The following is a 25179-nucleotide window of genomic DNA, read 5'->3' on the forward strand; positions in this document are numbered from 1 at the left end:
TAAGTTTGGGAAAAAACGTGGAAGCCACGGCTTATATTTGCCAAAAGGTCGGAAACAATCAAGTTACTCTTCAAGAACTTAACCCCATTATTAGGGCTCAAAATTATACCAATGCTTTCCTTATCTGTTTAGGAGACCAATTTATTTCTTTAGAAAAAGAATTAATTAATTTGAAAGAACTTTTTGAAAAACAGATAGCTTCACAGAAGCTAGTTTTAGAAAATACTAATAATTCAGACTTTCAAAGTTCTTCTTCATCAATTAGCGATGTTCCTATAATTCAACCTCCTATCCCCATAAAAGGATTTAAGATGGAAAAATAAAGTGATGAATTCATCAGTATTCTTGATGAAAAATTAAAACAATTACGTTTAAACGTTTTATCTCAAAAGGAAACTTCTGACAGTTCTGAAGATAGTGATTATGATAGCGAAACTGGTAATATAGACCAGTTAACTGCTATGTTTAAAAATCACGACATAAATGAATCGGAAATCAATCCGATCTATACTTCTAAATCATTAGAAAAATATTATTATAAGAGGCCTTCACCTCAAGATCTTCTTTTTGAAGAAAATGAATTTTATCAGAATTCTTATTCTGGAAAATCCATCTATGAATGGAACATTGACGGCTTAAATGAAAAGCAGATCATTGACATAATACATAGAATGATTATGTATTCCACTGTTTGTAAACAGCAGGGAAACATGGATAGTTCCATAGCCACGTTCATAACAACAGGCTTTGTTGGGCAATTAAGAGGATGGTGGGATCACTACCTCAATGAAACTCAGAGAATTGAAATTCTTACCCATAAAAAATTAATAAAATCTGAGGTACTACTAGTAATGACCCTAGCATTGTTACCATCACAGGAGAAGAAGATGGAGTCTACACTCTGTGTCTAGCTATACTTCATCATTTTGTGGGAACTAATGTTCCAATAGCTGAAAAGCTAAATACTTTACTTCAAAACCTTAGATGCCCGTCTTTAACTCATTTTAGATGGTATAAAGACACTTTTTTATTTAGAGTTTTTCAATTAAAAAACCCCAATGATGGCCATTGGAAGTCCAAATTTGTGGATGGTCTACCTCATTTATTTGCTGAGAAAGTTAGACAGTCTTTAAGAAATAAAAATGACGGATTAAATATAAATTATCTTGATTTAACTTATGGCCAAATTATTGGTACCTGTATTAACGAAGGATTAACTTTATGTAATGACATCAAGTTAAAAAATCAATTAAAGAAACAAAAATTAACTGAAAAACACCAGTTGGGTGAATTTTGCGAACAATTTGCGTTCGATCTAGGAAAACCTCCTGAGGACAAACATAGAAAGAAAGGAAAAATTTCCAGAGATAATAAAAATAAAGTAATTTATAAATCCTCTCATAAAAGGAAACATAGAAAGAATCTTTCTAGAAGGGAAAATTTTCCTAAAAAAGATACCAAGAAAAGAAAAGCCAAAAGGATGGATATAACCTGCAATAAATGTGGCAAAATTGGCCATTATGCTAATCAATGCTGGACTAAGAAAGCCCTTAATAATATTGAGGATGATATTCTTAGAGTTCAATTAGAAAAGGTTCTTTTAATACCAACTGACAATGAGTATGACTCTTCTGACAATAATATAGAGGTTATCAATGAATCCTCGTCCAGTTCTGATAATAATGATTCTTCTTGCAAAGATGATTGTCAATGTGACTATTGGAAATCCATAGTCGAAATGAATGGGTTAAATGTTCTTACTAAAGAACATGATGAAGCTCTAAAAGCTTTAGAGTCAATTTCAGATAATAATCTGAGAGAAAAATGATAGAATTCCTTATAAAGGAACATTCTAAAAGGGAAACTCCTTTAATTATAGAGGCTCCTTATCAAATTAGTGAAGTCTTATCCAGATTTCAACAGTCCAATATTAAAGAAACTCCTTTATCCATCACTGATCTCAAAAGAGAAATAAATCTCTTGAAAACTGAGATTTCGAAGATCAAAAGAGATAATAATATTTTATCTCATAGGATTAATATTCTAGAAAATATTAGTAAAAAAGACACTGAAGATATTCCTTCTACTAGTGATAATCCTCCTGAAATAGATTATTTAAATCTTCTAGAAAGAGTAACATCACAAAAATGGTTTGTGAGAATTACTCTTGTTGTTAATAAAAAATTTATTCTTGAAAATGAAATAGCTCTAATTGACAGTGGTGCAGATCTTAACTGCATCCAAGAGAGAATAATCCCTACCAAATATTTTGAAAAAACTACTCAATCCCTTACCCAAGCTGGAGGAAATAAACTCCATGTTAATTACAAACTATCTAATACTTATATCTGTAATCAAAATATTTGCTTACCAACTCATTTTATTTTGGTTAAAAATTTAACCCATAGGATAATATTAGGTACTCCCTTTTTGAATAACATTATGCCCATTGTTAATATTGATCAAAAGGGAATCACTACCTTTATTAAAAACCAAAAAATAGTTTTTGAGTTCATTACTGATCCTCAAACCAGAATGTTAAATGAGGTCAAAGATATTCTCCTCAAAAAAGAAAAGCAATTATGCTTTCTTAAAGAGGAAATAAATTTTCCTAATATTAATGAACAACTCAATAAAGAAGAAATAAAAAGACAAATCAAGTCTATAGAACAACAATTTCACAATGAAATTTGCAATTATTTACCCAATGCTTTTTGGAATAGAAAAAAAGCATGTTGTCTCTTTACCTTATTTAGATGATTTTAATGAAAATCAAATCCCAACAAAAGCTAGACCTGCTCAGATGAACCAGGAATATCTAGACCTTTGTAAAAAGGAGATTCAAACCCTTTTAGATAAAGGATTAATTAGAATATCCAAGTCTCCTTGGAGCTGTTCAACCTTTTATGTTAACAATGCAACAGAAAAGGAACGTGGAGTCCCTAGGCTAGTTATAAACTACAAGCCCCTTAATAAGGTGTTAAAATGGATTAGATGTCCTATACCTAATAAAAAGGATCTGTTAGACAGATTAAGTACTGCTTTAATTTTTTCAAAATTTGATATGAAATCTGGTTATTGGCATATTCAAATAGCCGAATCTGATAGGTATAAAACGACATTTACTGTTCCTTTTGGACATTACGAATGGATTGTCCTACCCTTTGGCCTTAAAAATGCCCCTTTAGAATTCCAGAATATTATGAATGATATTTTTAATGCATATTCAGAATTCATAATAGATCACATTGACGATGTTTTAGTATTTTCTAAAAACATTGATCAACACATAAAACATTTGAAGATATTCAAAGATGTCATAAAGAGAAATGGGTTAGTTATATCTGCCCCAAAAATGAAATTTTTTCAAACTAAGGTCAGATTCTTAGGACATGAAATTTATAATGGGACAATCATTCCTATCCATAGAAGTATTGAATTTGCTTCTAAATTTCCTGATATCATTAGTGATAAGAAACAATTACATAGATTTCTAGGCAGTCTGAATTATATTTCAGATTATTATAAAGACTTAGCCAATGATACATCTATTTTATATAACAGGCTTAAGAATAATCCTGGTCCTTGGACATATAAGAATACTCAAGCTGTCCAAAAAATTAAGAAAAAGGTTAAATGTCTTCCTTGTTTATCTTTGGCCAATCCAAATTATTTCAAAATAGTTGAAACCGATGCTTCTGACATAGGATACGGAGGCATTTTGAAACAAGTAATTCCTGAAAATTCAAAAGAAGTTTTAATCAGGTTTTGATCATACCTGATCAGAAGGTGACTTCCGGTGCTTTGAATACGGTGGTTGTGACGGTGGTGGAATACGTCAGAATGCTTCTTGGAGCGGATGGGGGGTGTGTACCTACAGGCACTCCGATGCTCAAGTCAGTAGAGATCAGAGAGTGAGGGTTTAGAGGAAGAAAGAGTTCTACCTTGGGGACTGTATTGAGTCCCCTATTTATAGAGGTGGTGAGTTGCAGAGCCGTTGAGGAGGCACACCAGGCTCTGGCGATTACGAAATCGTGGGAAGTGTAACCGCCAGAGAGTTTATTGCGGGAACGTGAAGAATGTGCAAAGAGACGTTGGGGTTCGTTTGAACCGGTCTCGTTTGCTTCGTGCACCCCCCTCGCGGAGAGAGGGTATGTTGCGAGCAATAATGCTAAACGTGGAGTTTGGGCTTTGAAAGATATTGGGCCTAAGTGAACGGGCCAAGAATCCTTTTGGCCAGTCCAGAACAGTAGCCCCCCAAGTCGTTGCTCTTAATGAAGAGTGATGACTTAAGTGTAGGCGTTCTGCTCGTTCGAAGCCGACCCCAAGGGAAAGTTTGTTGATATGTGTCCCCTTGTTCGAGGATGAAAAGGACCTCGTTTTGCGGGGCTTTAAGCATACCCCTGGTTCAGGAGTTCGTTTGTGAGGTTGGTTGAGAATGCTGGAAGAATAGGTCGAATGGGTTCGCCTACCTCAAAGCACTGTTCTCCCCTAACGAGGTGAGTTCGCCTGTATGTGGAGTTGAATCCGGCATATGCGTGCCCGACTGTGCAAGGTCAGGTAGGAAGATTCCCTCACAGGAAGTTTGGTCGGATGTCATTCTGTAATTAATGCCAACGTCTCGAGGGAGAAGTTGAGAAGACATGACCTTTAGTTTCTGAGTGAAACGTGTGAAAGCTATCAGTAGCACTTGAGTACCTACAAGTTCCAGCGTGTTCTTGGTTTGAAGTCCCGAGGTGTCATCATCACCGTTGATTGAATCCTGACGTTTTGGAGAACCATAGTGAAGGATCAGAACCATCGGATGGATTGGTTTGATAGAATCTGGACCGTAGAAGCGGCATTCTGGGGGAAGAGTCGCAAGTGAAGGGCTACACAGGATGGACTTCGTGACTTTTGGGTGGTTTGTGAAACGAGTATAAATAGCCCAAATGCTGTTTGGAACGTCACTGCGTTTCGACTTCTCAGAGATTTAGAGATTTTTTCCCACCGTTTTCAAAAGCGAAGTTCTTCCAAGTTTTTGCTTTCTACCTGCAACTTCAACCTTTTCCTTTTCCCAGGTAATGTTCTGATGACTTATCTCTTTGTCCTTGCCTTCTTAGTTTCTGTTTTTTCTTAGAAACCGTAGGAATGCGTGCTTCTAGGACTGAAGTAGTTTGACTCGGTGGTTTCCGCCGTTGGTTTAGGCGGTTTCCATCGTGCATCAAAGATTCCGTGAGTATGCTGTCTATTTTCTATTAGTGTTCAGAAAGACATTGGCGACAGGCTTAGGTTTCTTCAACAAGCTTCAAGTCTGTTCGCTGGGAGTAGGTTTCCTTGTAGATCCCTTTGTTTTCTAATAGTAGCGACTTGATCCCTTCCTTGCCGTGACCGACCTAATAGGTGAAGGAAGGGTGGATCTGAATGTTGGATTCACTTTTTCCCTTGCTTTTTTCAGGTCTACCATGGCAAATGAGGGAGTCGCTGCGTCTGTTGTTTTACGGCCTGGAGAGGAGCCTTTGGAAACCGAATCTGTGTTTGCTACCGAAGGCATGGGTGAAGCCCCCTTTGATATTGTCGGAGATTTGAGGGATTGAGAGCTGGTTCTGCCGAGCATATCTAACAGGGTGTGTTCGGAGTATGGAAACTATGTATTTCCCATGTATGAAGTGGTTTTCAAAGACATGGGTTTCCGGCTCCCTTTCTCTAATTTCCAGCGGGAAGTGCTTCGTTGGACCAAGTTGTCACCCACCCAGATTCATCCAAACTCTTATGCTTTCATGAGGGCCTTTGAGTTGTTATGCGATTATCTTCGCATCTCTGCCTCCAAAAATGTCTTTTTCTCCTTCTTCACCGTGCAACGGGGCGCGGATTGGGTTTCTTTCCGTCAGACCCAGAAGATGTTTGAGATTTTCGCCGGAAAGGTTCGTAACTTCAAAGAGCGTTTCTTTTTGATACGGCCGACAAGCACGGCTGCATTAGACAACCTCTTGGAAGCCGCTAAGGATGGCGAGCAGGAGCGCCGTCCTTTCTTCCACTTGTGCTGGTCTAAGGACCATTTTGCCTACGAACCGAGGGACTTTGGTCAAACCATTGCCAATCTGACTAACGAAGAGAAGGGCCTTCGTCAACAACTTTGGGCTTTCCTTGAGTCCCTTCCCCAGAGGGTTAAGACTGACAGACGGGGGAACCCTTTGATGAGTGCGGACGGGACCACAGTAACAGAGCCCCGCCTCATCAATACTTATGAGTTGTTGACTTTTGATGATTCTGATGCCTACCTCGGTAGTTTATTTTCTTTTTGCTCTGGCCTTCTTGTTGCCTTCTTATTTTGTTTCCCTTAACTGATGAAGTTTTCTTTGTCTTTGTGTTGCAGAGAAAATGAAGAAGGACTTGAGGGCCCTTGTGAATGCGGAGAGCAAAAAGTCTCCCTTCTCAGTCCCTGGAGCACCATATAGCCGGCTCTAGTCCCAGCTCCGGCTCTGGTCCTGTGGTGGACTTGGAAGGTGACGAGCCTTCTGAGGAGTTGGTGTAGGATCCCGCGAAGAGGCAGCGGGTGAGGATGCCTTCCGAGGATCCAATTACGCCGATCAATGCCATTCCCGTCCGCTCTGAGAAGGGAGACTTCCTCAGCTTCCGAAGGTGTGGTCCAAGCCTGAGCTGTGTGGCCCCCAATCGACCTTGTTTTTGGATGATCCTGAGCTGAAGATCATCCAGGATATGGGTCCAGCTGGCTGGAGTAAGGCGATAACTGATGGGGTTATTGCCACTATGAAGGCTTTGGAGGTTGCTGCTGCCCTGAACAACGCTTCCCTAGACAGTGAAGTTCGGGTTGACACTCTGGTGTGGGAGAGGGATGCTTTGACTACCAAGGTTGATGCTCTTGAGGAGGATCAAAGGAGCAAGAGGTCTGTCGCTGAAGAGCTTGACCGTCAACTGGCTTCTTTGAAGGAGCAGTTATCTAGGGCTCAGACCGCTCTTGAACAAGCAACTGACTCCTCCCGGAAGCTGGCGGAGGAGAAGGTGTCTTTGGAGGAGGCTCTGAAGAAGGCGGACCTTCCTGGAGAAGATGAGGCGGAAGACCTTGCTGTCCTGCGGCGCGCCGGCCTTGTGGACAGGATTGGTGAGCTAGAAGGAAGCTTGGTGGATGCTGTCAAGCTTGGTTTTGAGCGGGCGATGGCTCAGCTGAAGGTGGTGAACCCGGGTATCGAGCTGAACGTCGAAGGAATTCATCCCCTTAGCGAGGTGAGCGATGGGGCGATCACTCCGCCTCCTGATCCCGAGGAAGAAGATGGGCATGTTGATGAAGCCCAGACCTGATGAGGTCTTGTAATTAATATCTTCAACAACCAAACTTGTAATGACATTGTGCGCTCTTAGTGGTTTTAACACCATTATAATATAGTTGTATTATTTTCAATTACACTTGCATGATTTGCTTTCAAGCATAATGTTTTGAATTTGAATGCTCGTTGTGTGAGGCTTTTTAATACCGTGTGAAGTATTTGTTGAGAGCAAATTATCTATCTTGTGTGTTTTAACAGACTGCAATAATTCGTATGCTCTTAATTGTTCAACTTGTAAACTTATCCGCTTTTGAATTGCGAAGTTCTTAAGTCGAATGTGGTGGGATGGACTACCCCCCGCAGTCATTATTTCGACGAAATGATTTAATGACTGGAGAGTTCAGCATGCTCGCCTAGTATTTTTTGACTTTTGCCTCCTAGGTAGTAAGTTACTTTGCTTGGAAAGTTCTACCTTTGCGTAGTTTGCAAGGAAGGGCTTAGGCATGAATTTTTCCAACGACTTACGTGGAGTATTAGTCAGAAGTATTGCACATCCAAGAGATTGTTTATCTGAATGTGTGTCCAAGGCTATGGACTTGTATAGTGGATGAACGAGAGAACTGTGCTAAGTTCACCGCACTGAGGCGTGAAACACCCATCGCGAGCTGGGGTTCTACCTAACATGCCGAGCAGTGATGTCGCAGCGGTAAGCGTACATACTAAGGAGTAAGAGAGTTTGTTGTGTAAATCCCTCTTATCCTTTTTCTTTTTGGATTCGGAGTGGCACGACTTTCCTCTTTCGTTTACTTGCTCGACGGGGAGCGATGAGTTCATTGTGTAGAACTAAGTACATACATTAGAGTAAATTGGTGATGTTTGCCATCTAAGTGTAGTACTTTTTGAGTTTTTCTGCATTCCAAGTCCTTGGAATGGCATTTTGATGAAGGTCTTCGAGTCCGTAGGCCCCTGTTCCGGTCTTCATCCGGATCCTGAAGGGACCGTCCCAGTTGGCGGCGAGTTTCCCTTCTTCGGAATCCTTCTGGTTTGACAGAGGACGAGGTCGCCTACTTCGAATTCCCTTTTTATGACTTTCTGGTTGTGACGAGAGGCTATTTTTTGTTTTAGTGTGGCTTCTCGCAAGGTCGCTCCAATCCTGACTTCGTCGACGAATTCGAGCTCTTCACGTAGATTTGCCGCGTTGGCTGGGAAGTCAGTGCTGGCGTCAGTACGCCATGTGAGTTCAGTTAGTTCAATGGGTAAGACTGCCTCTGTCCCATACGTGAGTCGAAAAGGTGACTTGCCAGTTGTGGAATGGGGGGTAGTTCTGTAGGCCCAGAGGACTGTGTATAACTCTTCAGCCCACTGAGTTTTGGCCGTGTCTAGCCTTCTTCGTATTCCTCGCAGAATGACCCTGTTTGCAGCCTCGGCGAGGCCGTTAGCTTGAGGGTGTTCGACGGAGGTGAAGCTTTGCTTGATGCCGATATTCCTTAGGTAGTCTTGGAACCTTTGGTCCGTGAACTGTGTACCATTGTCGGATATCACTAATGCTGGTACTCCAAATCTTGCCAAGATATTTCTTTTGAAGAAGCGGAGTATGTTTTTAGCTGTGATCTTAGCCAATGGTTCGGCTTCGATCCATTTGGTTGAGTAGTCGATTGCGACTACCAGATATTTGAGCTGCCCTGTGGCTTTGGGGAATGGTCCCAAAAGGTCGATGCCCCACCATGCAAAAGGCCAAGGGGAAACCAAGGACGTTATCTCAGCGGGGGGTGCTAGGTGCATGTCCCCATGTCGCTGGCATTTATCGCAGAGGTTCACGTAATCTTGGGCATCTTTCAACAAAGTAGGCCAATAGTAACCTGCCCGTATTACCTTTTTTGCGAGAGCTTTTGCACCAAGGTGTTGTCCGCAAATGCCGTCGTGGATGTCGGCGAGGACTTCTTGGGTCTCATTAGGTCCCAGGCACTTGATTAGTGGAGTGATGAAGCCTCTTTTGTATAAGGTTCCTTCCACCAAAGTGAATGAGCAGACCCTTCGTTTCAGCCTTGTTTTTTCTTACGGATCAGTAGGGAGTTCGCCATTCTCTATGTATCGAGAGATGGGTCCTCTCCAGTCTTCCATTTCGATGATCGAATTGATCTCTTGATGTGGAGTTCTGATGTTCGGGATGCTTGGCTCGCCGAGGACCTCCTGTATAACTGTTTTGTTTCCGTTCGCAGTTCGCGTACTTGCGAGTTTTGAAAGAATGTCTGCCCGAGTATTCTGTTCGCGAGGAACGTGAGTTACTTCGATGACGTCGAACTCTTTCATTTTCTCTAGTACTAACTGGACGTAGTTTTGGAGGTGGTCTTCCTTTACTTGGAACTCTTTTGTGACTTGAGAAGCCACTAGTTGTGAGTCGGTAAAGATTTTCAACTTTTTGGCCCCCATGTCTTTGGCGGTTCGCAAGCCAGCCAGGAAGGCTTCGTACTCTGCAGTGTTATTTGTAACAGGGAAAGATAAAGCGAGGGAAATTTCTACAACGATACCTTTGTTGTTTTCTACGATTATTCTGGCTCCGCTTCCCCTAGAGTTAGACGATCCGTCTACGAAGACAGTCCATTCTTCGGGGCTTTCCTCGGGTGGGAAAGTCATTTCAGCGAGAAAGTCGGCGAACACTTGTGCTTTTAGTGCCTTTCTGGATTCGTAATGTATGTCGAACTCGGATAGTTTAAGTGACCATTTCATCATCCGACCGGCTACGTCTGGGCGACCTAAGATTTGTCTGATGGGTTGGCCCGTCCGGACTATCACCGTATGCGCTAGGAAGTACTGCCTCAATCTTCTGGCTGCGGTGAGGAGTGCGAGGGCTAGCTTTTCGATCCTCTGGTACCTTGTTTCAGGTCCCAACAATGCTTTGCTGGTGAAATATACCGGTTTCTGTCCCTCCGCCGTTTCTCTGATGAGGACGGCGCTTACCGCGTCAGAGGAAACGGAGAGGTACAGGTACAGTATTTCACCTTGATCTGGTCGTGATAGCACTGGTGGCGCAGATAGCGTTTCTTTGAGGTGCTTCAAGGCGGTCTCGCACTCGTCCGTCCATTCGAACTTCGTTTCTTTCCTCAAGAGCTTGAAGAAAGGAAGTGCATGTTGTGCGGATTTGGCCACAAACCTAGAGAGAGCGGTCGGCATTCCGTTGAGCGTTTGGATGCATTTCTTAGAGTGGGGTGTTGGAAGCTCAGTAAATGCGCAACATTTATCTAGATTCGCTTCAATTCCTCTTTCTGTCAGATAGAAATCGAGGAACTTACCCGCTTGGACTCCAAAGGTGCATTTTTCTGGGTTGAGTCGCATGTTGTACTTCCGAGTTTGTTCGAATACTCTTCTGAGATGGGTGGCATGATCCACCTCTTGTTGGGATTTTACGATCATGTCGTCCATGTAGACCTCGGGAATGTCGCCAAGAAGTGTCTTGTCATAGACTTTGTTCATCATACGTTGATAAGTGGCCCCCGCATTTCGTAGACCGAAGGGCATTACGTTGTAGTAATAGTTCCCTGATTCGGTCATGAAGGTTGTTTTCGTTTTATCTTCTTCAGCCATGGGTATCTGAATGTACCCAGAATAGGCGTCCATGAAGGATAAAAGTTTATAGCCAGAGGAATTATCAACGAGTTTATCGATGTTAGGAAGGGGATATGCGTTTTTAGGCCATGCCCTATTAAGATCGGTATAGTCAACACACATACGCCATTTTCCATTAGATTTCTTGACAAGTACAACATTGGAAAGCCAGGTAGTGTATTTGGCCTCAGAAATAAAATTTGCCTCTAAGAGGTCTCTTACAGCTTTTTCCGCAGCTTCTGACTTTTCAGGAGACTGCTTTCTTCGCCGCTGGGCTACAACGCTAACTCCGGGATCAACTGTTAGCTGGTGACAAGCGACGTTGGGGTCGATTCCGGGCATGTCGGTCGCGCTCCATGCGAATAGGTCAGCGTTCTCTCTGAGGCAGACAATCAGCTGGTTCTTGACAAGTTCGGGGAGATCCTTGCCATTCTTAAAGTTTTTCGAGGGGTCGCTTCCGAAAGGGACCAGCTCGAACTCACCGTCAGGAATATGTCTCAGAAGTTTCGCGTTGAGTGGATCCTTCTTTTCCTGTTTCTGTTCCTTTAGGTCTTCCTTAGTGAACCTGGGGTCAAGTTCGACCAAGTTGGCGTCCAGAATGTTCGCAGCAGTTTTCCCTTTGTCCTCAACAAGCTTGCTGGATTGGGAAACCGAGTTCTGGGTTTTGTTGGCTTGGAGGAAGCATCTTCTTGCAGCTTCGATGTCTCCGCTGAGAGAGGCGATGATGCCATCCTTAGCATGGTATTTCAACTTCAGATGAGCGGTTGAAGATGCGGCCCATAGCTGGGCGAGTCCAGTTCTCCCTATAATGCAATTATAAAGAGAGGGGCAGTCGATCACCAAGAATGGGACCTTTATTGTTTTCTTGGCCTCTTTTTCGCCGAAAGAGACCAGTAACTCCACGTATCCCCATGGTTGAGTAGATGAGCTGTTGAAGTTGTAGAGTTCATCCCCAACGTAGGGAGAAAGGTTTTTCTCCGTTAGTTGGAGAGTTTTGAATAGGCTGGTGTACATGATGTCACATGAGGCCCCTGTGTCTATCAGGACCCGTCGGACATTTGTGTTGGCCATCGATGCTCGCACGTGCAAAGGAATGGCGAAATTTGAAGCCCCTCCAGGTAGTTCAGAGTCGTAGAACGCCAAAGGTGGCCTTCCTTCACGAAGGTAGGGGGCCATCGCATTGACGCTCATAAGCTCCTCGAATTTCCTCTTCATGCTGCCCATGGAGATGTTCAGCGTTCCTCCTGTGATGATGTTGGCAGTAGAGAACTGCTCCCTGGTGCATGAGTAGGGGGTGATTTCCACGTTGTCAGGGAACTTGCCGAAGTGCTCCATGGACATGGCAATGGTCCGTCCGGGCTCACAACCGTCACCAACGAGTTCGACTGCTTTCCTTTCTGCTTCAGGATTTTTCACGTACTGTTTGAGCCGCCCCCTCTGTATGAGGAGTTCAATGGCATCCTTCAGATGGATGCAGTCGTCGGTGGTATATCCGTGGCATTTGTGGAACCGACAATACTTTGTTTTGTCGATCCCCTTCCTCTCCTGAGATGGAGCCTTTGGTGGCTTGATGCCAACTTCTGCTAGATCGGCTATAACGATCTCAGCGAGGATCTTCTCCCTTGACATGGCCAATGGAGTATACTCGGTGAAGTGGCCATTGGGCCTCTTGCTCTCCCGAGCGGCTTTGCCTTCCTTCTTTTTCTGATGGAAGGGCTTTCTGGAGGTTTCAGCAGCAGGCTCCTCCTTACTGACCTTGTTGAGGCTGTCCGCGTACAAGGCCTCTTCATAGGCAATGTAGATCTTGGCGATCGCTAGGAACTCGTTGAGAGTCCTTGGGCGATCCAAAAGGACAGCTTTCTTCACGTCCGTCTCTTCGTGCAGGCCTTTGGCAATGAGGTATAGCTTCATTGTCTCATTTGCGCCTCGGACCTAGATGGCTTCTTTGTTGAACCTCTCGATGTAGTCTCGGAGGGGTTCACTTCTTCCTTGGACGATGGCTTCGAGGGAAGCCACCGTTTTTGGTTGCGTCCTTGACGCAGTGAAGTGGGTTGTGAACTCGTTGCAGAGGTCGCTCCATGGGTCGATGGAGTTTCTCCTCAAGTTCTTGAACCACGTGACCACTCCTCGTCTTAGCATGGTGACGAAGAGCGTACATTTGACGGCGCCCCGCACCGATCTGTAGGTGGGAACTGCTTCGATGTTCTCGATGTGCTCATCTGGATCGGTAGTCCCATCGTATGAGTCCATTTGTGGCGGCTTTCCTAGTCCACGAGGTATGGGAGCTTCCCTGATACGTCGTGTGAACGGACCGTAAGTGTTGCGGTCTGTTCTGGTATCGCGAGTGTCCCATGAACTAGAAGGCGACTATGAACGCCCGTTGCGCCTCGGTGGAGATCTCCTGGGAGGAGTCCGGCATGGAGGGGATCTCCTTGATGAGGTTCGTCTTGGAGGAGATCTTCTGGGTGGAGACCGCCTTAGAGGAGATCTCCTAGGTGGAGACAGTTGGGGAGATCTCATTGTTGACCTCCTAGTGTAAGATGGAGATCTGATGCTCACCGAATGTCGGGGGGATCTGGAACGTGACCGGCTAGGGTTCTCTCCTCGTCTGTTACGTATTGGGGAGAGAGATCGCCTGGCTTGGACGGTTGGACGTCCTTGCTCCAGATCCATCAGTCGGCGGTTCTGTTCCTCGATTAACGACGTCTGTCGTTGAACCGTACAGATCAGGTTACCGATGAGTACGATGGTTGTTGCATCTTCTGGTGTCTCTGTCGGGTGGCTGGGACCCTGCAGAGGCCTTTGCTGGAGAGGAACTATTTGAGTTGGTTCCTCCCTGGGTGTATCCACAGGTGATGGTGAGGATGTCATGCCACCCCGTTGAGGAATGCGCACTTCACTTCGTAACTGGGATTTGGCACCGTTGGCAACCATGGTATTTTTATGGAAAGCTTTGGTTTTTAGGGGTAAAAACGGGGGAGCTTATATTATTCCCACAGACGGCGCCACTGATCATACCTGATCAGAAGGTGACTGCCGGTGCTTTGAATACGGTGGTTGTGACGGTGGTGGAATACGTCAGAATGCTTCTTGGAGCGGATGGGGGGTGTGTACTTGCAGGCACTCCGACGCTCAAGTCAGTAGAGATCAGAGAGTGAGGGTTTAGAGGAAGAAAGAGTTCTACCTTGGGGACTGTATTGAGTCCCCTATTTATAGAGGTGGAGAGTTGCAGAGCCGTTGAGGAGGCACATCTGGCTCTGGCAGTTACGAAATCGTGGGAAGTGTAACCGCCAGAGAGTTTATTGCGGGAACGTGCAGAATGTGCAAAGAGACGTTGGGGTTCGTTTGAACCGGTCTCGTTTGCTTCGTTCACCCCCTCACGGAGAGAGGGTATGTTGCGAGCAATAATGCCAAACGTGGAGTTTGGGCTTTGAAAGATATTGGTCCTAAGTGAACGGGCCAAGAATCCTTTTGGCCGGTCCAGAACAGGTTTGCCTCGGGAAAATGGAACCTAACACAATCTAAATATTCTACCATTAAAAAAGAAATGCTTTCTATTAGTATAAAATGTATTTCTAAATTTCAAAGTGATTTATTAAATCAGAAATTCCTCCTAAGAATTGATTGTAGCTCTGCTAAATCCATTATTGAAAAGGATGTTAAAAACCTTGTTGCAAAACAGAATTTTGGAGGGTGGCAGGCCCAATTATCTGCATTTGATTTGATATTCAATATACAAAAGTAGAAAATAATTCTCTTGCTGATTATTTAACCCGTGAATTTTTACAGGGTAATGACCACCCCTAATAGGGGAAGAGGACGTGGCCCGGGAGACTATGGTAGAGGAAGAGGAAGAGGGAGGAACAATATGTTGCCCTATCAAGAACTAAACATTCCATTAATTGGAGATTGGACCACAGTGTCCTACAATAGGGGGAGACAATCTTCCAGACCTCAAAAGAAAGAAGTAGGTTCTTCTTTAAAAACTTCTGATAAGATAATATCTTATAAAGAAGCTACTAATGAACCTTCAGCACAGGAACAAATCCTAGAATATCTTGAAAATCATGTTACTGAAACCATCTTCCATATAGAAGATGAAGATGTTGAAATGGCCAACAAAGATGGCTGGGCCATAAAAACCAGATACCTTGAATCAAGATGGTATCCTGGACTTTTTGGAAAATCCAGAACCCCTTTAGAAATTCTATTAACAGTTACCGAATCCGTAACTATCACTCACAATTACCAAAACAATAATCCTGAAAATTTTATAAATTTCAGTAAATGTCATATTAAAGAGAATGAGGTTTAAACCCGAATGGAGAAAAGGCAATTAAAATTGCTGAAGGAAAATATGTTTACTTCAATTATTGGGACTATGTCCAGAGTTTTACTCAAACCTTTTACTATCAGAACCCAAAGAATAAACATTCATGGTTCTTTTCTATTAATCCAGAAATTGTGAATAGACCCATTCCAAATTGGTTTTTAAATTGGTGGATAAAGTTTGGACCATCCACTGAGATATTACCTAAAGAATTATCAGATTAATATAATCTATAGTGTGATAATAGCCCTTTAATTTCAAAAATTAGAGCAGATAAATTAATCACTGGACAATGTCCAATGCTATTCTTCTCCAAATTCCAGATTCCCTGGATCTGGAGATGGTCACTAATAGTGTCCAAAGATAAATTTAATACTCCTACTCTCCAAAGAACATTTTTTTATAAATGGTGGAATAAAATGAATCTTGAAGATATTCAAGTTTTAATTAAAAATGTTAGCAGTGTCATTAAGGATGATCAAGCTAAGGCTTGCAAACATCAAAGTCAGCAGCAAAATTCCTTCCTTCAAATGAAAGACTACTTTCAAAGGAAATATCCTTCAGAGACGAGAGAAGAAATTATGGCCAGAACATTAGACCATATGAAGCAGCAATTCTTCTCAACATTCCCCATAAAAAAGGACAATGAAGATATGATGTCCACTTCATCTTAAGGATCTTTTGATTCCAATATTTTGGCTGGAGAATCTCAAGCCGACGAAGCCACTCCTGAAGATTACTGGGATGCATTAATACATTCAGTAAACCCTAAAGGCAAAAATCCCATATAATTCAAGTCAATAATTTCCTCTTCTTAGATAATTATCAAGTCGCCATCATAGTGGTAGACGACAATTGTTTGTGGCAGACATGTGCCCACTTCTTTTTAAAGTCTTTTGCTTTTTAGTCATTATTCGATGTGACGATGGGGCCCACTGAGCACCCGGCATTAAATAATTGACTTTTGTCCTCTTGTAATAATTTTATTTTCCTATTCTTAACCGATTACCGGGATGAATAGTTTTCTTTTACTGGTTTAAATAGTAAACCATTTTTCCCTATATAAGGGGACTTTGGTGTTCTTAGAAGGACACGCTTCCTTTGTACTCTCTAAAATACTTTTATATAAAACCGTTGTGTTCTATAATTTATCTACACTGCACTGCTGCCTTTAATACTTTTTGAAGATCTAAATTATAAGGTTAGTATATATTATTCTATCTTATATTTTTATTTATTTAAAATTATGATTGGCTAATTTACTCAAGTTATGATGAGTTAAACACTATGATTAAGGTTCGATCTAATCGCAAGTCCTCCTAAAAATGGTATCAGAGCCTTATAATCTGTTCAGAGACTAAGAATGATTTTAACGTTTCTCGCTCAAAAATTCATTATTTTTCCCCAGAGGAGGGAGTTATAAAAATGATAAAGAGCTTGAGAATTTTTTATTAAAATCATTCTAAAACTTCTTTGGTTTAGGAGAAATCCTTCTATCCCTTCGGGTTGATAGTCAAACACGTTGTGTTTACAAAGGAGTTATTTTTAAACTATGTAAACAAGGCTAAATGATATTATCTTTATAAGAATTTTCAGATTTCTTTGAACTTTAATTATGATGTTTAACAAATCATAACTTATTCTAATCATTATGATGAATGATCCTGAAGATCATAATAATCAAAATAATTTGATTAAAAATGAAGAACTTGTTGAATATCCAAAAAATTTGGATAAATTAAACAAATGGACTATACCATCTGTATCACCTAAGCAAATTTATAGCTTTGGAATGTTTGATTTAGCTTCACGTTTTGCTGTTAAAACAATTGAACAAACTGTTCAAATATCTGATAGTAGTCAGAATATTCATTTAATAAGAGAAAGGGATTTAGAACCTTTTAAAAAATATAATTTCATCCATATAGGATCAATCCAAATTGCTTTTAAACCTTTAACCTTACTTGGTTCAAACTCTAGCCTAATGGCTTATGTTAGGAATGGAAGAGATAAAGATTTCAAATCCTCTCTAGCTGCTATAATTGAAACTAGTCTTTGTCATGGACGAGTTTATTTTAATGTTTTTCCCAATTTAAATTTATCTCTAACAGATAAGCATTTATATGATGCTATGCAATTAAATATTCACACTCATGGTTATAATTTTAAACCAGGAAGTGAAATTATAGCTGTTTGCTATAGAATCTATTCTAAAGTTCTTAATACTTTAAATCCTAAAGCAAAACAAATAAGTTTTCCTGGAACAACAACATTAGTTCAAACCAATTTTTTGACATCTAATGTTTCTACTAATAGACTAATTAAATGGAATGAAATAGACTTTCCTGAGACATGGAATTTACAACAGGAAATTGATCCTGAACCCATCCTTAATAAGGAAATTGATCAAATAATTCAAACAAGAGAAGGAGATATAGAAGTTAAATTTACTTCTCAAAGAAGCTTCAAGATACCAAGAAGCTTATCATCCAGATATTCTAATACTGAATTCTACTCAGCTCCTAGTATCCCTTCCAGGGCATCTACTTCTCAAATAAGAGAAGAAATTGAATCTGTTGAAAATATAATAATAAGTGAGAATAAAATTCCTCAAGGAATTTACACTCAAAATACCCATTGTAGTAAATCACCTACCCAGTCAGAGATGAGTTTTCATCTCCCAAACTAATTTCTTTTATGGATTTTTCCCCTGGAAGTGTTTTAAGGCAACTCATCAATGATGAGTTTTATATGGAAAGATATTCTGAATTCAGAAATTGGTATTTTAATAAATTTAATCCTTGGGAATTATCCCAGTTTAAAGAAGATTATTATAACGATTTAAAAATAAAACAAGATTATATTCCTTTCGTTAAATGGTTTCTAAATCATATTTTAGAAAAAATAAAAGGTGAAATTTTAATCTTAAAATCTAAACCTTGGATAAACTATGTAGGAGAAACTATAAATTCTCCCTTTCCTCCTGAACAAAGTATAAGTTTGGGAAAAAAACGTGGAAGCCACGGCTTATATTTCCCAAAAGGTCGGAAACAATCAAGTTACTCTTCAAGAACTTAACCCCATTATTAGGGCTCAAAATTATACCAATGTTTTCCTTACCTGTTTAGGAGACCAATTTATTTCTTTAGAAAAAGAATTAATGAATTTGAAAGAACTTTTTGAAAAACAGATAGCTCAACAGGAGCTAGTTTTAGAAAATACTAATAATTCAACCTTTCAAAGTTCTTCTTCATCAATTAGCGATGTTCCTATAATTCAACCTCCTATCTCCATAAAAGGATTTAAGATAGAAAAAGAAAGTGATGAATTCATCAGTATTCTTGATGAAAAATTAAAACTATTACGTTTAAATGTTTTATCTCAAAAGGAAACTTCTGACAGTTCTGAAGATAGTGATTATGATAGCGAAACTGGTAATATAGACCAGTTAACTGCTATGTTTAAAAATCACGACATAAATAAATTGGAAATCAATCCGATCTATACTTCTAAATCATTAGAAAAATATTATTATAAGAGGCCTTCACCTCAAGGTCTTCTTTTTGAAGAAAATGAATTTTATCAGAATTCTTATTCTGGAAAATCCATCTATGATTGGAACATTGACGGCTTAAATGAAAAGCAGATCATTGACATAATACATAGAATGATTATGTATTCCACTGTTTGTAAACAGCAAGGAAACAGGGATGGTTCCATAGCCACGTTCATAACAACAGGCTTTGTTGGGCAATTAAGAGGATGGTGGGATCACTACCTCAATGAAACTCAGAGAATTGAAATTCTTACCCATAAAAAATTAATAAAATCTGAAGGTACTAGTAATGACCCTAGAATTGTTACCATCACAGGAGAAGAAGATGGAGTCTACACTCTGTGTCTAGCTATACTTCATCATTTTGTGGGAACTAATGTTCCAATAGCTGAAAAGCTAAATACTTTACTTCAAAACCTTAGATGCCCGTCTTTAACTCATTTTAGATGGTATAAAGACACTTTTTTATCTAGAGTTTTTCAATTAAAAAACCCCAATGATGGCCATTGGAAGTCCAAATTTGTGGATGGTCTACCTCATTTATTTGCTGAGAAAGTTAGACAGTCTTTAAAAAATAAAAATGATGGATTAAATATAAATTATCCTGATTTAACTTATGGCCAAATTATTGGTACCTGTATTAACGAAGGATTAAAGTAGCACACATGGTGAGAAAGTGATGTACCTTTTTTGTGTGAAAGTGAAATGGGTTTGTAGTAAAACACAATTTAATATATTTTTTGTTCGATTAACAGTCCGGTAGTTACATACCGGAGGAACAAAATAGAGATTTATATGAATGTGTTATTAAGGGCGGTTTGGTAATTTTATGGGGCCTGAAGAGATACTAGGGGGCATAAAAACCAATCCTCAAAACTTTTAGGCACCCTGAATGTCTAATAGGCTCCTAAGAAAATTTAGGAGATAACTTTCGCAGAACATTTTTTTAATTTTGAATCCTGCTCTTTACCCAAGCGTTTTTGCTCATTCCCAAGTGAAAAGACCAAAATACCCCTACATGAGTTAACTCACGCTAGTTATATTTTCTGCGTGACTTAAGTCACGCTGCGCGAGTTAACTCACGCTAGTTTCTTTTTCTATCAGTTGTGTTGCTTTTCAACCTAAGGTAGTTGCGTTGCATTTCAATCTTCATTTTCAATCTTTTTGTTGAATTAATTGATGAAGGTTGCTTTAATGGAGTCTGAATCTTGCTTTAATGAAGTCTGCTTTAATGTCTTCCAAGTCTACTACTCTCTTTTTCTCTCTCATACACACACACGTGTGACTCTGACCCACACAAAGACAAGGGAAATAAAAAATATGGATGGAGGCTGATAGAAAAGTGAGAAAGAAATGTGTTGGAAGAAAGAGAAAAATTTGTAATTGGATGAAACAAAACCAGCGTGAGTTAACTTACGTTGGGTTTTAGTGTGTGTTTTTTCTGCGTGAGTTAAGTCACGCAGCGTGAGTTAACTCACGCAAATTTAACACTAGCGTGTGTTAACTCATGTAGTGTGAGTTAACTCACGTAGGGGTATTTTGGTCATTTACTTTGGGCATTTTGGTCATTTTTATTGTGCATTGTGCTGAAGCCTGAAACTATTCTTTTCCAAGGCTTTAGATGAAACAATAAGGTAAGTATGAGTAATTTGGAGCTCCACACTCTACTGCACATGCGGTCGGACTTTCAAAAAATTCTCTACTATGTACAATATCCATTTATATAATGATTTTGTTTACTTTTTAATCATTTTATAGTTTAAATGCATTTGTTTATACAATATAATGAGTTTTTTTAACACAATTTATTATTTTAATGCATTGGTCTATACATTTGCTTGGTATTTAAATGTATTTGTTTACACTATAATGAGTTTTTTGTTTACCATTTTTTTCTTGTTATGTATACATAGATATGGTTGACCTTGTTGGGCCGGATCCAGAGGTCTATTCCGTTGATGTTTCGGAATTTTTGGTTACGAAAGAGAAAAAGAAGTATGAAGATAGAGAGGAGATGATTAACTGGGCTCGTTGTCAAGCAATAGAGGCGGGATTTGCGCTTATAATAGATAAATCCTATAGTGGTTCCGGACGTAAAAAAAAACCGAAGCTTGTTTTAGCTTGTGAAAGAAGTGGGGAGTACAAAGGAACAAAAAAGTGTAAACGAGAAGGTACAAGTTCAAGGAAATGCGGGTGTCCCTTTAGGTTGAGCGGTTATTTTAGTGCAGCAAAACTCTGGAGTTTGAATATTGTTTCAGGACTGCATAATCATAAGATGGAGCCAAAGTTAGAAAGTCATATGTTGGCTGGTCGTTTAACTGCAAAAGAGTCAAAGATTGTTGGTGACGTGACAAGAAATTTGATAAAATCGAAAAATATTATGTTGGATTTGAAAGGTAGACGGAGAGACAATATGACAGTTGCCAAACAAATATACAATGCACGTCAGAGATACAAATTGAGTATCAGAGGTTTGAGAACATAGATGCAGGAGTTGTTCCAAAAATTTGAAAAAACACAATTATGTTTTCAATTACAGAACGGTTATTGGGTCAAAAACGGTACAAGATATATTTTTTGCACATGAATCTGTGAAATTGTTTAACACATTTTCTACTGTATTGGTGATGGATTTGACTTATAAAACCAATCAATACAAAATGCCGTTGTTTGAGATTGTTGGTTTGACCTCAACTGCGATGACATATAATGTCGGGTTTTCTTTTTTAACTAGTGAGAAAGAGGATAATTTCACTTGGGCTCTACAAGAGTGTGCTAATCTGTTGAAGTGTAAAAAACAAATGCCGAAGGTAATTGTTACTGAAAGGGATACTGAGCTGATGATTGCTGTTGCCAAAATTTTTCCAACATCTACTGCTTTAGTGTGTGAATTTCATATTTTAAAGAATGTGAGAGCTAGATGCATTTTGGATTGCAAAGTCAAAGATTCCAAAGGGAAACATGTGAAGTCCTCGAATTTGGTTGACACCATCATGAATGCTTGGGAAGTTATAGTCAATTCTCCATATGAGGAACTATATGCAGATGCAGTGCTACAATTTAGAAAGGTTTGTGAACAATTTCCAAAAATTTTGAATTATTTTGAAAGTACAATATTGGAACCTTTGAAGGAAAAATAGTTAAAGCTTGGACCGACCGTGCATTTTGGTTGCACAACACAGGGTTGAATCCGCTCATGGTACATTGAAAGGATATTTGCAGGATAGTAAGGGTGATTAGGCAAAAGGATGAAAAACAGTAAATGTCATGTTAACAATATAGTTCACGGAAATACAAGCGACTTTTGGAAGAAATTCTACTGTTTTGGAACATAAATTTAAAGGCAATAAAATGTACAAGAGTTTGGAACATAATGTTTCTAGACCTGCAATGAACTACATTTATAACTAAGCATCTCGGGTAAAAGACTGTGGTTCAGATAGTAAAAAGTGTGGTTGTGTGATACGATGGACGCATGGGTTACTTTGTGCTTGTCTAATTTCTAAGAAATTGAATTTAGGGAGGTATATTCGACTTGATGAAATCAACATTCACTAGAAGAAGTTATGTTTTGAAGTTGATGATGATGTAGAAGAAAGTAATCGACATGTTTCTATTCAAACTGAGTTGAATGCAATTCAGGTATGTTATAAATTTATAAGAAATTGTATATTTGACTTTATGACATACATGTATTATTTTAAATTATTAAGTCTTAGTAATTATTTATTTTAATGTGTGTTTGTAGGAAAGATTCAATAAAGCTGATTACAATATGAAGTTGATTATCAAGGAGCAAATACGTGAAATGGCATTCCCTGACACGACATCGTTGACTCCGCCGATTCAAAAGCCAAAGACAAAAGGTGCGCAAAAGAGGAAGAGATCTACTTTGGATCATAGCTCTGCTACTCGAGAGCCATCCTTTTGGGAGCATGTTGACGCATAATTTCCAGATAGCCATGCTTCGCAGACAAAACCATCATTACAGAAAAAGAAAAGTGTGTGTAGTTAATCCCTCTTCGACCCCGACACCAACACAATATATTCCTTATATTGATCAGATGACTAATGTTATTAAACCTTATATTGAAAAGATTGTGAATGTGGATGGTGATGGTTACTGTGTTTATCGAGTTGTAGATGAAAATCTTGGTCTTGGTTCCGACAGTTACGGGCTGGTTCGTCTTGCTCTCATTAAGGAATTAACAAGGAAGATGAATGATTATTTGGGAATATTTGGGGGTGAAGATCGACTAAAATTTCTTATTGACTCACTGTACCCTCCAAAGGAAAAGACCTCAATTGCACCAGTAGAAAAATGGTTGACAATACCAGATATGGGACACGTCATTGCAACATTATACAATAAGGTTGTTGTTGTGCTGAAACATAGAAATAACTTTTCTGAAACATGTTTTCCTCTCCGTGGTCGCCCTCCAGCAAATCCATCTGCACAGATTATGTGTATAAGATTGATTCCTAACCACTTTTTGCATGTGTTTTTGAGACTCGGATGCCCAATACCTCCAACAACACTACAGTGGAAAAAATACAAAAGGCTAGAGTCTCAACCTTGGGAGGATCATTTTGTTGCGAGGCAATGTTTGTTTAATGAATTAATGGATATTGAAAAAGGTGAGCAACCACCCAAAGAAACAAATAAAAATGATCCAATTTTGTGTGATGATGATGAGGAAGATATGCTCAAGACTATTTGACTTTTATTGTATTATTTGATTGGATTTTGGTTATTTAAATTAATGGTTTGTACTCTTGATGCTCAAGACTATCTGACTTTTATTGTATTACTTTGATTATTTGTTTGGATTTTGGTTATTTGTTTTAATAGTTTGTACTCTTGATGCTTAAGACTATCTTAACCTTCATGTTTACCCCCTATGAAACTATTAATTTCTTTACACTGTGCTCTAACTGATGTCCAAACACACATATATCCGTGCATCACGGATGGTACAAAAATGCCTGATGTAAATAGAGATGCCAATACATCTTTTTGAAAATACTTCCACTTGAAGAAAAAGATTAGATATCGTACTCTCACTTAAATGCAATCAAATATGTACTAAGCGAAACTATTGTGCTTAAATTGAGCATACTATGAGTGAAGGTTTTATAGTGTGATGAATTGAACAAAACATGATTAGAAGGCATGAATTGGATTAAGCATGAATTGTAGTCTCAAAACTACAATTAAGCAAAACTATGAATAAGCAAAATCATGATCTGAATTAAGCAAAACCATGAATAATCTTACCAAATTGTGCTCTCAATTGGTAACAAAAACATGAACTGAATTGAACAATTTCAATACCTGCATATATGCCCATAACAAACTATAATCCTCAACTACATAGGTTCATAAATTCATTCAATTACCAAATAGGTTCATAACAAAGTACAATGCCCAACAACATAGGTTCATATCCAAAGTCTAAATTCCTGAAACAAAAAAACAAAATGCAGACATCACTTGGTGCCTTGTGAACTATACTGCCTGACAATTCTCCGCTTACACTTCAACGATTGATACTGAGTGGCAGACGTGGCATGAGCTATAATCTGCTCCAGAGCAAAGTAGAAACAAGTACCTGCAAGCTCCTGATTTTGTTCAATGGAATTACTTGCCAAGTCTTTGATTCTGCAAATGGCAATCAGTGGATCAACACCATGTTCCTCATGTAACAGAACCTCATAATTAGCAGGCCTCAACGGATTATTAGGAACACCGAGTATCAATTTAGGTTGAGAGACCTTATATAACCACACCAAGTATCCATTCTCTGACTGCCAATCATTTTCCACTAGTTGCCCATGATATTCTTTAGATATCAGATGCATATTATAATCCTGAAAAGCCTATTCAATCTGATAAATACTCAATGTGTATGGTGCGCTAATAGCAGGAGGTCTAGGAATGTTCTGAACATATCCAAATTGCCTCAGCACACGCTCCGACAAGTGTTGACGATAACATGACTTGCCGCACATTATCCACCCTGAAAACCAAATGATGTCTTTCACTGGATGGATCTCTCGATGACTATCATATGTATAGAAATTGATGTCAACAACCTCAAGACGATCCAACGCCACCATGAAACAAAGATTACCTCCAACAGGTATATGCAGCAAGCACGAAACGTCATCCAAGGTGATTTTCATTTCACCTACAGGAAGGTGAAAACTACTCGTCTGTGAGTGCCACCTCTATGAGAAAGCAATCAAGAGCTCGTGGTCCACTTGAGCATAATTTGTCTCCAAGAGCGGGTAAAGATCAGATGCCCTGATGACATTCCAGAACCACCCCATAGCAACAACATCTGGAGGTAATGCTGATTTCAAGTCTATTATTCACTTGGCATTGTTAAGCACCGGAGGTGTGTTTTCACGTTCCTGAAAAA

The 25179-nt window shown here is 39.7% G+C and overlaps 2 protein-coding genes and 4 pseudogenes across 2 annotated transcripts; 5 read left to right on the forward strand and 1 right to left on the reverse strand.

Moving 5' to 3' along the window:
- Positions 1-311: 311 nt before the first annotated feature.
- LOC146946756 (uncharacterized) lies at positions 312-5576 on the forward strand (annotated as a pseudogene).
- Positions 5577-6388: 812 nt separating this feature from the next.
- LOC146946757 (uncharacterized) lies at positions 6389-7299 on the forward strand (annotated as a pseudogene).
- Positions 7300-14661: 7362 nt separating this feature from the next.
- LOC146946758 (uncharacterized) lies at positions 14662-15989 on the forward strand (annotated as a pseudogene).
- Positions 15990-20669: 4680 nt separating this feature from the next.
- Positions 20670-21239, forward strand: LOC146946759 (uncharacterized). Its single transcript, XM_085748301.1, has one exon. The coding sequence runs from the start codon at positions 20670-20672 to the stop codon at positions 21237-21239; it is 570 nt and encodes a 189-aa protein (XP_085604427.1).
- Positions 21240-22508: 1269 nt separating this feature from the next.
- Positions 22509-23475, forward strand: LOC146946760 (uncharacterized). The gene has a single exon (XM_085748302.1). The coding sequence runs from the start codon at positions 22690-22692 to the stop codon at positions 23473-23475; it is 786 nt and encodes a 261-aa protein (XP_085604428.1). The 5' UTR covers positions 22509-22689.
- A 769-nt stretch (positions 23476-24244) lies between these two features.
- LOC146946761 (uncharacterized) lies at positions 24245-24940 on the reverse strand (annotated as a pseudogene).
- Between the last annotated feature and the right edge of the window lie 239 nt (positions 24941-25179).

The sequence above is a fragment of the Medicago sativa genome, chromosome 2 (genome assembly GCF_051527215.1).
Source record: "Medicago sativa cultivar Bolivia chromosome 2, Bolivia_mono, whole genome shotgun sequence".
In the NCBI taxonomy this organism is placed as follows: domain Eukaryota; kingdom Viridiplantae; phylum Streptophyta; class Magnoliopsida; order Fabales; family Fabaceae; genus Medicago; species Medicago sativa.

What these genes read in the sequence shown, in the direction of transcription:
- LOC146946759 (XM_085748301.1), top strand. Translation starts at nt 20,670, where the DNA reads ATGGTTGACCTTGTTGGGCCGGATCCAGAGGTCTATTCCGTTGATGTT.
- LOC146946760 (XM_085748302.1), top strand. Translation starts at nt 22,690, where the DNA reads ATGTTGACGCATAATTTCCAGATAGCCATGCTTCGCAGACAAAACCAT.